This window comes from Chaetodon auriga, chromosome 11 (assembly GCF_051107435.1).
Source record: "Chaetodon auriga isolate fChaAug3 chromosome 11, fChaAug3.hap1, whole genome shotgun sequence".
Taxonomy (NCBI): Eukaryota; Metazoa; Chordata; class Actinopteri; order Chaetodontiformes; family Chaetodontidae; genus Chaetodon; species Chaetodon auriga.
Window position 1 is genome coordinate 20,282,843 of NC_135084.1, and position 15,327 is coordinate 20,298,169.

A 15,327-nucleotide genomic window follows, 5' to 3' on the forward strand; every position below is an offset into this window, starting at 1 on the left:
AGACGTGCGCAGCCTCTAGTTTGTAACTGAAAATCGAACACGATTCTGTCGACAATCCATTGCTATGTCTCCAATGCCAAAAGTGTACGGAAGTAGCATGCATCCATTGTGGGTGTAACAGGTGATTACAGTAAAGCCGCGTCTGTGACCATTTCTGCGTTGGCGTGGTTTACAGAAGAAAAACCTTATTTTTTTATTACCACATTGCTACCGATAACTGTGACAGCTTTACAGCAAGTGAATTTGTTTACAGATTTATTTCCGCCCACAACTCCGGGGAGAAAATGGAGAGGGACTCCACCGGTACTGCAGAGAAGACCGAGCCGGCTTCGCCTTTGAGGAAAAATATGAACGAGGCCACCTGCGTAGCTAATTCCCATACCTCCCAGGATGGGACCTGTGGCACGACTGATGTCGCAAAAGCTAGGTGGACTCTACTAAGACAGGTATGGTTAGCCTCAAAAGGAAGCACAGACCTCTTGTGGTTTCAGACTATTTTTACGAACATGTTTCATAATCTACATAGAATATGTTGGACATTTTTAGATCTTGTATCTCGGTCAGAGTCTTTGTCTGTCATAATTGTAGAATAATATTGTTAATGAGAAGAACATATTGCAGCAGCCGTCTTCCTCCCTGACACGTTTCCTCCCTAATTTTGGCTGAAGAAAAGCTGTTGCTGTTGAAATTCACTTGTACTGTGAACTATATAAGTTGACATTGTATTTATTTCGAGCCCAAGCTATGTGGCCTATGGAGGGAGGCAGTATTTTGGAGATTTTGTCCATGTCTAATTTGTGTATACATCAACACAGTTGGATAAGCTGCCAGCTATAACATTGTCTATACCTGTATAAGTCTCTTACAGTATGATAGCAGTCTTAATTCATTAGTCGTCGGATCTGCTCTGACATCCAGTTTAACTTGAATCTTTAAGTAATTTTATGTACAAGTAGTTTTACAACAATATATTCCAGCACCACAGTAACTTGCCACCAGTTGAAATCTGTCTCTTTCCTCTGGCCACAGGATCTGATTATTTGAGCATGTGCAAAAACCGGAGCAGTAGCTGTAAAAGTAGGGCTTCTAGTTTTTCCCCATAGATGGGCATTGCACAGATGTTACAAGAAAAGCTCCCTGCAATGGGGCCATCTTGCATGTTGCACTCTTTCCTCCTGGCACAGTCATGATTTCTATCTATTAGGACTCACCAGAGGTAGCAGATAGATAGATAGATAAACAGCACAACTGTTCATGCACCAAGTTGTGTTCGTGCATCAAGCGAAAACCAAAACATGCACATTAAAGATGAGAAATCCAAAATTTGTTGAAAATATCTTTCACCTTCATTGCATATTGCAGTTATCCTGACGGACCTCAGGTGTCTGTTGGACTGAAACAAGAAAACGTGACTGATGTCTTTAGTCTTATACTGGAGGAGTGCAATGGAAATAAGCCTTTACTGCGTTTTCATCCCCTGTGATTTTTAATGTATTCAACGTCTGCAGTGCAGTATTATATGTGCCTTTAATCATCAAATAACTTCATTCATTCATTCTGCAAATGCTGAGACAGCTGAAAAGGAGATTTATCAGTGAAGGGATGTGCTCTTTTGTGGAAATTTAAACTCATTATCTCCCATTTTTTTCCACTCCTGACTCTCACAGGTTCTTCGTCAGAAGCAGGTGGACAGTCCTGAGGTCAAACAGGTGTCTGTTCGCAGGTTTGCCACGTTCGACCTTTTCAGCAGGAAAAGGCTTGTGACACAAGACCCCAGTGATACCTCAGATGACCAGTGGGTGGAGTACAGAAGTGTCTACTTTCCTGAGTACAGTGCCTTACTCAGGTACATACACTTGAATGGACGCACACAGGGTTCCAGTTTCATGCTGGCACAGATAAAACACAGTGACAGTACACAACACAAAGGGCCACTCCACGTTACCACAACACATCAGGCTAGTTGGCTAAAAGACAGCATTGAACAAGTTCCAGGTTTGTACACTGTTGTGGTACTTTTATCATCAAGGGTAAAGGAGCATGGTTGGTGACATCACCTAAAAATATCTAGAATCTGTCGTCAGTTGTGAGTTGAGAACAAATGAGGAGTTGATTTGCAAAATCAGATAAAAGCAGTTGTTAAAATGAACAAACCAGCATCAGTTTGATAGATATTCCCTGGAGTTCCCAATAGCAACTTCTGGAAAATGAATAAAAACAGAGACATTTGTTTTTGCTCATGAAATCATGAACTTTGCTCATGAATAAACTGGTTGAAATACAGTTGTTAAAATGCTGTTCCATTATATTTCTATGTAACTTCCTCATCTAACCACAAAAATATCAAAGTACTGTTTTTAAACAATTCTTGGTCCATATGAAAATGCAAAAACACAACTGGAACAAAAGCATTCCAAACCAACAGGTGGCGCTACAACCCTAACCCTAAAGCCGTGCTGACCAATCAGAGGCCTGAAAAAAGACTCACCAATAGGCTACCTCCAACCAGGGATCCAGATGAGATAGCAGCGCACACTCTGATGTCACAGGACAAAAACTCTTCAACCAAGCAGCTTTCCATGAGAGTAGAGACGGACTGTGTGTGGACAAAAAGCCAAAATGCATAGAAAAAGCTACATTTTGACAAATATGCGTGTACGTGTGGACTGGACATGAGCCTTTCCAGGATGCCCCTTTCATACCCAATCATGACACTATCTCCTGTTACCAGTGAACCTGTTTACCTTAAGTTCAGAGTAAGCAGATATTTAAAAAAGCAATGAAGCTGATGAGGTCAAACATTAAATATAAAGTCTTTGTGCTGTTTTCAGTTGAGTTTATGTCGAAAAGGATTAACAAACCATCGCATTCTGTTTTATTTATGCTTTACACAGCATCCCAGTTTTGCACCTGACACGTCAAATCTGTGCTCACTTTTTGATAAATTTCATTTGGAACATCGGCTGATGTTTAAGATTCTTTGTCTGGTTTCACTGTCTTTAAGAAAAAAGGACAATGCTGCGTCCCCTCAGACTGCTGGGTAATGCTGTCTGTTTCTGTGTCTCTCAGGGACAACCTGGGGCCTCTTAGAGTTAATGAAGTGCTCAACAGTTTTGACAACACTGGAAATGTCTGTAAGTACATACTTTATCTTACTTGTTGAAGGCGTTGTATTTGTAATATGTTTGTGTAAGTGTGTGTGGGTGTGACTGTATCCACAGAGTTTGTTTTACTTGCTCTATTCCCTGGCACACACACATACACACACATGCACACATGCACACATACAAAGTTGGGTTAGCCTCATGCTGTGTGCTGTTAGTGTTTGATTGATGGTTTGATGGAGGTGGTTTGATTCCATCTCTTTGCATGGGAGTGTGTCTCTTCTGTGGCTTCTACAGCAGTTTATCATGTGCTTATTCCTCCCTGCTACCTTCAAATGTCCTTCCGAAGGAAAGTGGGCTGCAGTCTCCTTATTGCTTCAGCCGACAGTGATGAGTGGTTTGGGAGAAAGGAAAGAGCATGACTCAAACAGGGATTTGCACATGCTCTATGATATGGAGTGAAATAGCATCACCTGAAAGCCTTGACTTCACCTTCACTCGGTGAACCTTTCGTGAGGCATTTAGCTTGACTGAGTTCACTTCTGGTTGAGTTAAATTCAGTTTTGCTGCTTACATGCTGTTCACTTATTGCTTTTGCCTTTAGCAGTACAATGAGTCATTTTTGGAACAATTCAGCAGAGTAGGAATCCTAGAAATGTTTCTGTGACACTTGAACAGTTTATACTGTTGCACTATCAAGACAAGGATCGTTAAAAAACAGCAACGTACTGAGAATATGGGTAAATCTAAATATTTGTTCACCTTCACAGCTTTGCTCCGCTGAATATGCTCACATGTGACTAAGTCATTATGTACGATGTACGTCTCTCAGTGCAAGTCCATCTTCACAGGCATGTGATGGGGTCTGACAAAGGTCATGGGTCAGTGTTAACCAGCCAGATGGCTCCACAGGAGTCAGGGTCAGAGGTGAAGGTCATGGCTAGGGGCTGTTTCACTGCACACTGGGATCAGCCTATATAAGTCATGACAGAGCTCAGTGGCGGATCTATTCCAACCTGCCGGAGTGGATAATCCCTTTTCTCTACAGGTAGACAATAGGATCAATCCTTGTTTTATTTGAAGAGAGAAAAAGAAGTTGTTTTTCCCTTTTGGCACTCACCTCACTTCCTCTGTTCTTCTGTCTCTCCTGTTTTCTATGTATAAAATAGCAACAAGTATAAAGAGCCCCTCCCTCAAACCAAACATCTCTAGACTACTGACAGCGTACCCCTTCATCCCTCCTTCTCAATCTACCCCTCCTACCATTTCTCCTCTTTCTTCTTTCCACCCCTCCATCCCTCTCTCCTCTCAGCTGGAGCCGTGCTTGGCCAGATGGGTAACTGAGTTCCTGACTTGGCCGGTGGATTAGCACAGCCGGAGATGAGAGCATAGAGGAGGGGAGATGGTGGGTGGGCATGCCAGAGGTGGTGTGTGTGTGTGTGTGTGTGTGTGTGTGTGTGTGTGTGTGTGTGTGTGTGTGTGTGTGTGTGTGTGTGTGTGTGTGTGTGTGTGTGTGTGTGTGTGTTTAAGGAGTGAAGAGCCACCAGCAAGGGGACCTCGTTCCTCAGACAATGAGCCAGCCATCTCCCTCCTGTTCGCCATCCCATGTTTGGGACTAGTAATGCGTGAGATCAATTAGGATTGGTTGAGAGGATGCTCTGAAAGGCCCAGAGGTGACCCTGTCAGAGCTCTGGGGTATATTTTTCAGGGTGGGAGTCAGAGAGAAACCCCTCTAAATACACAAACACACACAAATACCCACTTATGTGTGCTCTCCACAAAGACGCACAGCCGTGCCCTTATGCTTGCAAAAAATCTGCACAGTCTTGGTAATAAACACGTATCCGCTTCGCCCACCATCACACCCTCTCCACCGTTCCTGCTATCTTGATAATCCTTCACCCCTGAGGTGTGGACAAGCCCAAATCCTAGGGGTCCTTGTCCTCCTGAATAGCAGGCTAAAAAGCCTGGCCGGATTAGCCCACTGCCTCCAAAATGTGTGGACTCAGCTTAAAAATGCTGCCCCCTCTCAGCGTGAACCCTCTCTCCCGGCTATTGTGTTTGTCACACCACTGTGCACGAATGTGAACAATATGTTGTTTCTTAAGGTGACGGTAAGCTGGAGTCAATGGTTTCATTTCAAGACCAGAGGATCAGGAAAGGAGTCTTAATGAAGATGTTTTAGGAAATGGAGGGTGTTTCTTAGAGATGACGTCATATCACTGAGGGACATTAAGACACCCAAATGAAGCCATACATACATAGGTCAACATTTAATGGAGATTACTGGTAGAATTTACAGCCCATTACCTGTTGTGTATGTCAGTTTGTACTGGCATGTACTCATGAAAATACCTAATACCTAAAGTAAAACAGCAACAAGACCGAATGAAGGCTTAACCGAGCCATCACTCAGGACTCAGACCAGGTCCAAATTATACTGAGGCTACTCGGGTTGCATGTGGGGTCTCATATTGCTGCCGCGGGTCTCTAGTCTGTGCCAATATGTCTAACACCTGAGTGGACCGGAAGGGATCTGAGCATACTTGTTATCAACTCTGATCACCTGGTGCGCCATAATCGCAGTCTTATTGTTGGTGCAGGAAGTGAGAATATGACTTTCTCTTATTTCCATAAACTAGTTTTTGAAGCATATAAACAAATTAGTGAGCCAGATACTTGCCTGCGTTTGCTCGTGATGAGGTATCTGCGTCCAAAGCACCCCCTCTGCTGGTCATCCAGAAGTCACAGAACCGCAGTTACATTTGTAACTCCTTGTCACTGAATGATTGGGCCCGTTTCAGACTGGTCTGGATCACTTTGGACTGTTTGAACTCTGAACTCCCGACCTTCCTGCTTCTTCAGCCGACAGTGGGGGCTTGTAATTGTAAGAGAGCTTTGTGCGGGCATTGTTTGGGGTTTTAGGGGTGCTTGTTTCCTGCTTGGGATCAGGACTTTAGGACACAATGCAGGCCCTTGGGGTTGGGTGACTAAGAATGCATCAGAGGAGGCGGGTGCATGTGTGTGTGTGTGTTCGAGAGGTTTTAGGTAGAGCTTGTTGACACTGCAGAGCTTTTGGTAAGAGGGCTTGTTGGGCTGTGGGGTTACTTGTTGGGTTCATGTCACAGGCAAAGGTCACAGTGACTGGCTGGGGTGCCCACACACACACACACACACACAGACACACACAAACAGGAATAAATGATCTTTGCTGCTTGTGATCGAAATAATGTACATTAACCTTTTGTTTGTATCTACCACTTTAAATCAATGGTTTGGGGGATCTTAAAGGAAATTCCAGGAAAGAAGAAGCCATAGATGCAGATAAGCTCATACTCATTTAGAGAAATCTCTGCTTCTGCATGAGTGTGTCTTTGTGTGTGTGTGTGTGCAATCAAGAGCCAAGCATCCTAATGAAGCCTAATAGAGCCTTCTTCTCTACAGCTGTCATTGTCTGAATGGCTACTAGCCTCTCAGCCTCTCACTCATCCCTATTATCTCCCACAGACTTCACCTATCACCCCCGCTGGTAAATGCTATAAGCCCAGAATGTTTGAGATTTGTGAGAGAGAGCTGTGTGTGTGTGTCTGTGTGTGTGTGTGTGTGTGTGTGTGTGTGTGTGTGTGTGTTAGCGGGCCGTTCGTGTGTGTGTATGTCTGTTTGCACCCTACCAAATAAGCCAGTCATCAGCGCACATGGCAGCGTTGTGTTCTTGTCACTTCCTGTTGCAGCGTTGGACAGGTGTGTGTGTTTTCTCTATCCCGTGGATCTATCACAGTCATGTATGCGTGTTTAATGTGTGTCTAAGTGATCTTCGTGACTGTGTGTGTATATGTGTGTGTGTGCATGCGCATATGAGCATGTACCCGTGTGTGTGTGTGTGTGTGTTGTAATAGGTGCCCCCCGTAGCCTCCCCTTGTGCCAAGCCTTTAGCGGAGCCCTGTTTGCATAATTATGCTAATTCATTGTGCCATAGTGCTAATTAGACCTTGTTAGACAATAGCGCGAGACTGGGAGCTGGCAGGCGTACACACACAGACACACACACAGACACACGCTCACTCAGACTGTTGTGTCAATGACAAGGTTTGCGGTCCCCCTCTGCGCTGTTTATAACATGCTCTCTATAGAAATGGTGCTCTACTTGTGTGCTCTGGACTGAGCTCAGGTGTCTCTTACGATTCTGATTTAAGCTAATGGAACAAAAATCGACGTGGAACAACAATACTCCACAAGCTTCCTCACAATCTAATGAAACCGGTGGGTGCACATATTCCCTTTCTCTCTTGTTCCTCAGAGCTGCTGTTAATTGTTCCTTTGGCAGCAATTTATTGTATTTTTTCCAAACTCTGCTTATTGTGACGATAAGTAATAAAACAATGAGTCAGTCCAGGAAAAATAGGGTCATTTTTTAAAAAATTCTCAGACCTCTCTTCACACTATTAGAAAAAAAAATGATAATATTAACAGAATCTTATTTTTTTCTTGCTTTCAAGACATTGGTCTAAATAAATAAATTCTGCCGTGTGAATTAACTCAAATGGAAGTCAGAATCGAACAGCAACACATATCCCACTAACATACTCCAGCAGACATCGAACAGGTGTCCTAAAGTGGAAATTAGCTAAACTAATGACAGGAGCTTGTGTTAAAGGAGTAAAACGAGACAGTGAGCAGTTATACTTTCACGCTGGTGCGTGCAAAAGGGTTTTGCCTTGAAGCCGGTGTTGTTTACATGCTGTGGTGTGATAGGGAGCAATCAGATCTGCCTTTTTCAGCTGCAGCGTTGTTGTGTACTACGTGTACTACAAAGTGGTAACAGGGATCAATAAATGCAGCCTTTTCTGTTTCCTCCCACATTTTGTTGTCAGAGGTGGTTTTACTGGAGTTTTCCTACTCCTTTTTTCAGCATAGATTTGAATCAATCGTGTGGTTTTAAATGAAACGTTATTATGAACATTAAGTTACATTTTCAAATAATGATACAGAGCACAAATAAATGTGATTTTGTATTTTTTGGTACTTCTGAGTGTTCTTTACAAAAATGACATACTGAAATGCTCCATAACTATCGTTCAAGCGCATGTTTTGCCATTGCCACAGTATTTGTTTCAGAGTCAATAATTTAACCACTAAACACAAGAGCACAGTCACACCGTAAGTGGATGTGGCTTTTAAAGTGTGTATGCACATGTGCATGTAACGTGTGTGTGTCACTTTGTGGTGTAGGAGTGGGGGTCGGAGGTAGTGTAAGCAAGACTTGAGTGGCTTGAGGGCACAGTGAAAGAGTTGCCGGTTGACTTAATTGAAAGTAATTGATTTTCGCTTCTGCAGCGTTGTCTCCTCCATCCGTTCACTGGAGGAAACAAGGAGCAGGGACTCGCCTGAAGTACTGCTGGGTGTTGGAAGCTTCTTGACACTCGAGAAGTAAACAGTCGCCACACTATATCTGAGCACAACTTGATGCTAATGTGCAGATGCAGACAGAAATGTTGACGTGCATGCACACACACACACACACACACACACACACACACACACACACACACACACGCATGCACGCTGAAATTCCCTGCAGTAAACCACCATTATGACTTTGAGCACAATAGGGATTGAAGGTGAGCTGTTGGGTGTAGCTTTGCTCAAGGAGTCCTCTCCCATTATAGCCAGCAGTTGATTATGTGAATTTGTGCATGACAGAGTTTGTGTGTGTGTGTGTGTGTGTGTGTGTGTGTGTGTGTGTGTGTGTGTGTGTGTGTGTGTGTGTGTCCAGATGCGTGTGCACGTGTGCACTATTACCAGTAAGCGGTGGGGATTAAGTTCAGGAAATGAGTAGAGCGTTAAAGGTTGCTTCCCTGCCCAGTGCTCTTGCATTGTCACCACTGCTAATACTCAGCTAATTACAAGGACATACTTTAACAGCAAGCTCAGTCCGTAACCCTCATGTCTCTCCACTTCGCTCCCTCCCTTTCTTAGGTTACCCCCTCACCCTAGAATTAGGGGATGAAATGAAAGAGAGAAAGAAAAAAGAAAGAGTAATAACAGGTCGCTCCCCTCCCTAAAAGCTCGCCCTCCCTCTGGACGGATACAATTATTGGATTTTTCTCCATTTAAGTCAACCAGCCCCTATGTGCCCCTCCTGGCAATGTCCCCTATGGTGCCTAAGCTCAACCTACACCGGCCCCTCAGACCATGTAACACACACACACACACACACACACACACACACACACACACACACACACACAAAGAAAGAGAGTGGGAGTATATAATATCATTTAGTTGTGATTAACAGTTGGAACATCATCACGTCTAGTAGGCCACATCGCCAACATGCAATATGCTGCATCCTGTTGGCTGTAAAGCTTCTATTCATGTGGCTTTTTATGTTTGAAGTTAAAAAAAAAAATTATAAGGCTGGACAAAGAAGAGTTAATTCCCCTATAACACAAATAGTTTTGCTTTATTAGTTGCTATGCCAACTCTCGTGGTAATCACAGCTAAGATTCCTTCTTTTCTCTCTCCCTCAAAAAAAGGATTATGCTACTTTGAGTAAAACATTGCAGTCAGTACAAAAGCGTAATGATTCATTCAAAGCAATAAATCCCTCACAGATATTATTTTCTCTGATTATAGCTACTTGCTGTATCACATTAATTTTTGATTGCAGACTTGTGGGCTGCCTCTGGTGTAGAATCTTTTACAGCTGCTTTTTACGTCATCACCTGCGGTCACGATGGGTGAAACTGCACAATCGTTCATGAGAGTGGCCCAAATTTGAGCGACTGTAAGTAGCAAATTACACATTTTTAAAATGCTGTTTCTTAGGCCCAACTGAAACATGTACCCAGCACAATGCAGGATTTCTTGATGAGCCTATTTTATTCTTACACTAACTGTCCATCTGTGCTGTGTTTGTCAGTGTGTCTGCATGCAAATTTGAGCGTTCTCTAAGTTATTATTATTATTAAACTCTTATTTAACCAGGTAAGTGGCCCTGACATGACAAAATCTGGCCCTGGCCAGGATAGCAGCATTACTGTGTTTCTTCCAAACACTAAAAGTACACAGAACAAAACATACAGTATCAGCTGACATCACAGTGTGTCAGACCAAATGTAAACAGAGTGTTTGCACACACACAAATGTACTGAGTATACTTACATTAGAGAGCTAAGTGATTAGTGCACAGCAGTTAATTTGGCTCTCCTCTCTCTTTTTGCTATCAAGTGCACCACTGTGCACTTCCAAGTGTACATATGCAAGAGCATCAGTGTGTGTGTGTGTTTGTTTATGTGTGTGCACGTCTGCGTGTGAGTGTCCCTGATGACATTTTGAAACAAATAGATGATTAATGTGATTAGTGTGTTTGTCGGGGAGTGAAACCTCCTATAGTAAATGGCTACATGGGCATATGGGAATAGACTCTGGCTCCACTCCAGACGCTCAGTTCGTGTTTGTGTGTGCTTCAGCATTTTCTTTCTTTGCGTTGGTTTCGCCATTTTAACATGATGTACTGTCGTAAAAATGATTACGCACTTTTTAAATTCTTTTGAATTTGTCTGAAGGAACCTGGTTCTAGGTTCAGCAGGTTCTCCCCCTGAGAGTAAAAGTCCTGAGCTCGCACCACTGGTGGCTCTGACTCTTTCTTCTGCTTAATTTACAAAATACATTCCTGTACGTCACTGGATGTGTTGAGAGTCATTGTTAACTATCAATACTTAGTTCTTGGCACTATTTTCTCAGAATGCCCCAACAGTGGGATGATGGAGTGGCTGCCTGTCAGCCTTCAAGCTGTCAACATGTTGGAACTGCTAATGCATTTGCTATTTTGCTAAAGAGCCATTAACTTGCTTAGCGTCTCACTATACAGCTTTAATGCACAAACTGCTCCAGCACTCGTTCACTCTGTCAGTCTCTATCTGGAGACTCCCTAAATAGCCCCACAGGGGTCTTTAACTGTCAGTTGGCTGAGCTAACGCTAAAGTAGGTGTTGACGCTAATGGGTGTGCTAAATGCTAATGTGAGCTAGCGTGGGACTCTGAGGGGAAGTTAACTGATTTTCGAGTGGCCCCCTGAGAGACGGCCCTAATGACTAACTAGCTGTAGCATCTCTCTTGGGCTCCAGGCTGAAAGGACTGAAGCCGCTGGGGCCGCTCTGACTGCTCACTGCCATATTGTGCTATGGCTTTACTCTTTCATTTTAGAATATTATGGGGGAAAGCAGCTCCATAAGTGGTCTGTTGTTTGTGCTGTTTGTGACCTTAGTCATTTGAAGAAGTTAGAAAGATTCATATTATCAAACATTGAAAATTTAACTTTTAGATTTCCTTTAATCAAAACATTATATTTTGATGAGTTTTAGGCTCTTTCTCTCTCTCTCTCTCTCTGTCTCTCACGCACACACACACACACACTCTGTCACTCACACATGCACACACCTTTTTCCTCTCTTATTCTGTCCGTCTATCTGTCCACAGCAGGCCATGGCGCCACAGACCTTTGTGTTTGCCAATTGAGGCTGAAATTCTCTCTCACTCACTCACTCGCACACACGCTACATGAGTGATGAGTGTGTGTGTGTGTGTGTGTGTGTGTGTGTGTATATATACATATATATATATAATTTAATCAGCAGGTTTGAGAGCTTTTTTGTAATTGCAAACACACAAAATGATTCATAAAAAATGAGATTTGGAAAAGATTAGGATTTAATATTTGAAACAAATTCCATATATTTATTATATATTTTATTATATATTTGTTATTTGAGTAGGCTGCTCATTAATGTAGTCACCAGTTTCCATTTCCATCCATTGATGATGACTAAAGAGCAGATGGTATCAGTGAATGATCACTTATGGGCCCCAGTTAGGGATGTATAAAAACCACTGACACTGGCCGTCAAGAAAGTCAAATTCACCAATAACAAAACGATTTTGGGGTATACTCGTATCACAGTACAGCTGATGACCAGATAGCGCTTACAACAGTCCATAAATAAAATGCCTGTCTCTAACATGCACACAGTAAACACATAAAAAATTCATCTTGGGGAAAAGTAGTGATGTGTTCTGCCAACATGTCACAATGACAGTGACACCTATGGACTCCATGATGTAGGACAGGGCCACTGTCTCTGGTACTGAAGCAAACAACAATACAAAACGGTTAATCGACTAATTGTCTCAGCACTAATTTAGATCACAGGAGCTTTATGAACAGGTGAGGAGCTTTCTTTCACAGTGGTTTGGGAAAAAGACACATAAAGGCTTAGAAAAGCAGAATGATGCACACAGCACACACAGGCTGACTGAATTTTCTCATTTTAACGACACAGTATGCCCTGCCTGCCTCAAAGCACGCCACTTAGAGATCAAGAATTTCTTCAAAATAAAACACTTCATTATGAAACCTGATTGAGTAGGAAGGGGAGGAAGTAGAGACGAAGGAGCAGTGACCCTCTTTATCCCCTTATCTCTAAAGATACAGGGCTACAGGCCTGATATACCACTAGGTTCTGATGGCGATAAGCTGAATTTTTTTTTTTTTTTTGAAGGCTCATATGCACACATACACATCAAACCTGTGTGTGATATGTGTGTGCGTGTACTTAACATGTAAGTGTGTGTGGGTGTGTCTCAGTAGGGACAGAAGGGATTACAGGAAGATTGGTGTGCAACCAGGTTGCTAGACGGATCCCCTCCAAACTCTCCATGCTGCCCCACTGGGCCTTTCATCAAGTGTGTGCGTGTGTGTGTGCATGTGTGTGTGTGTGTTCAGGGCTGGAACTAGAGAGGGAGGGTTAAGTGTGGGATCACAGATGGAGACATAATTTTTCAGTCCCCAACATCTCCTTCCTCCCTCCCTTTCTTTCTTTCTCTCTTTGTTTCTTTCTTTCTTTCTTTCTTTCTTTCTTTCTTTCTTTCTTTCTTTCTTTTTCCTCTTTGTGGCTTTTGACTTCCTGTCTTTTATATTCATCTTTTCTCTTCTGTTCTAAATTATACTGTTAAAACACCCTTTTTAGATGTGAGATTGCACCTATTTATGATTTTTAGACTCACCTTTGACTTTCTCTAAGATTAACCTGAACGTAATGATTTGATTCAGGCAGCTGTGTGGACGTACTCAGTGTAGGAGGAGGTGCCGCTTCAGAGGCCTCAGAGGCCCATGTGCAAGAAACCATAGGACTGTTACAAGCATATATGACTACATCTGTCATATAAAAGTCCTGGGCTGCTGAGTACAAAGTATAAACTCCTCAGAGAAGGTGTATTTCACACTTGTTTGCGGAGCTTGGTGCCATGGGCTGCCTCTCCGCTCCCCAAGCCTTCAGACAGTTTGTGTGACTCCACATCAGAGCTGAAATGATAAGTTGATTATTTGAGGAGTGGATTGAAAAAGTGTTTTTTACTCTTTTGATTATTGATTTATTTAATTCACCCAAAAGGCCAACAATTTGCTGCTTTTCATGTTCTTAAATGTGAGGATTTGCTGAGAAATTATGTACATGATTAATCCCCAAAAAATGTCAGGTTCACCAATAATGAAAGCAATTATGTGCATTTCCTGCTGGAAAAGTAGGAAAAATTTCAAATCAGAGCAATCCTTCAGGCTGAAACATTCCAGATCTTCTGCTTCTGTGTAGCACCAACATTCAGCCTGCAGTCGTGATTCAGTCAGACATCAACATCACCACTCCTCAGTCACTAGTGGCGAAGAAACAAAGTCTGAAACCAAGATTTATCTGATTACATGGTCGAAACCTGCAAACACGACTGGAAGCTGTTTTAAGAGTAAACAACAAGTTGGGGACGATTGGTAAAAAGATGTTTCACTCTGTGCAGCAGAGTTGTAGCTCACTATGTCAGTACTGCGGGTTCTAATTTTCCCTTCCTGTGCTGCCGGTGACATCTTCCCTCCCTGTTTCAATCCTTTCCACCCTCTCTGCTGTGCTTCTTCCCTGCCTCTCTGCCTTCCTCTCACTCTCTCCACCCACCAGTGATTGCACAATCTTCCCTTCACCACCATAATCATAACAGCCCAGATTCTGTGCCACTGTGTTACCGCTGCCAGTCTGGACACACACACACACACACACACACACACACACACACACACACACACACACACACACACACACACACACACACATGCCGCACGCACACATCCACACGCTCACACACACGCACACACGCACATGCGTCCTGGAGGAGAAATACAGTTGGAGCTTTTATGCCGCTTTCCCAAGTGGCTGTTTTCGAGGGCAGCCACAATGGAGGGCCTAATGTGGATTTGTTTAGAGAGCTGGTTAATTGGAGTGGGATGCTCTAATTGCACCTCTTTCATGGTGTGTGCGTTTGTGGATGTGTGTGTGTGTGTGTGTGTGTGTGTGTGTGCGAGTGCGAGTGTCACCTGGCCTTTGTTTGGACTGTGAGCGGGAAAACATTTGCTCAGCTATAACTACACCACACAAACACTATAAGCTACATAACACACACGTCAGGGGTGTGAAGTGTCTAAGTATGGAGAGAGAAAAAAACAGAGCGAGGGAGAACAGCATGCCTTATAATGGGTATAAGCTACTGTATGTGCAGATCCCCCCCGCCCCCATTGTGTGCATGCACAGCTGTGTGCACTGTCTATCTGTGCAGTGCCTCCCTCTGTCTCTTTTCGCCGGTGTTGTCCCCCAGTTGGGGGTGCTCTAAGTCTTTGTATGACTCCACTGCTGGCTTATGTCTGTGCATGTGCATTCGTGGGTGTGCACGGATGCCTGGCTATTTGTATATCGAAGCTTCTTGCCAGTTTGACATCTGTGTTGTCATGCCGCAGTGTCCTGGTATGCCTTATGCCTTTTCCAGAGGTTTACACAGGTTTTAGATGTAGGGCTGATAGTTTTGAGGGTGGTTGTCGGACATACTAGCTGTCAGGTGACAAATTAAAGCAAAGACATGAACAGATGATGTGGTGAAATGCGATGAGTGCAGACGCTTCCATACAGGACTTGAGAGGTCACTGATGTGTGTGAAAATGATATGAATAATACAGCACGAGCCTCACAGATCCATCCCAGGTTAACATCTGCAGGAGATCTACAGACAGTGGTCTGCACCGTCATCATCACAACAGAAAATAAGGGAAAGCAGTTTGAAGAAAAAAAAAAAAAGCTGAAGTGAAATTAAAAGAAATGGAAGACAAAAATGAAGCATAGCAAAAAGAAGTT

The 15,327-nt window shown here is 43.2% G+C and overlaps 1 protein-coding gene across 2 annotated transcripts in view; it reads left to right on the forward strand.

The window, feature by feature from the left end:
* camkmt (calmodulin-lysine N-methyltransferase) overlaps window positions 1-15,327 on the forward strand; it is a 102,727-nt gene that overhangs the window by 288 nt on the left and 87,112 nt on the right. The window contains exons 2-4 of one of the 2 annotated variants that reach the window (XM_076743907.1): window positions 254-446; window positions 1,668-1,846; window positions 3,070-3,134. In XM_076743907.1, coding sequence (XP_076600022.1) covers window positions 285-446; window positions 1,668-1,846; window positions 3,070-3,134 — 406 coding nt within the window. In that variant the 5' untranslated portion in view covers window positions 254-284. Of the gene's footprint in view, window positions 1-84; window positions 447-1,667; window positions 1,847-3,069; window positions 3,135-15,327 lie in introns of those variants that run through there. The other variant, XM_076743906.1, reaches the window with a different exon arrangement.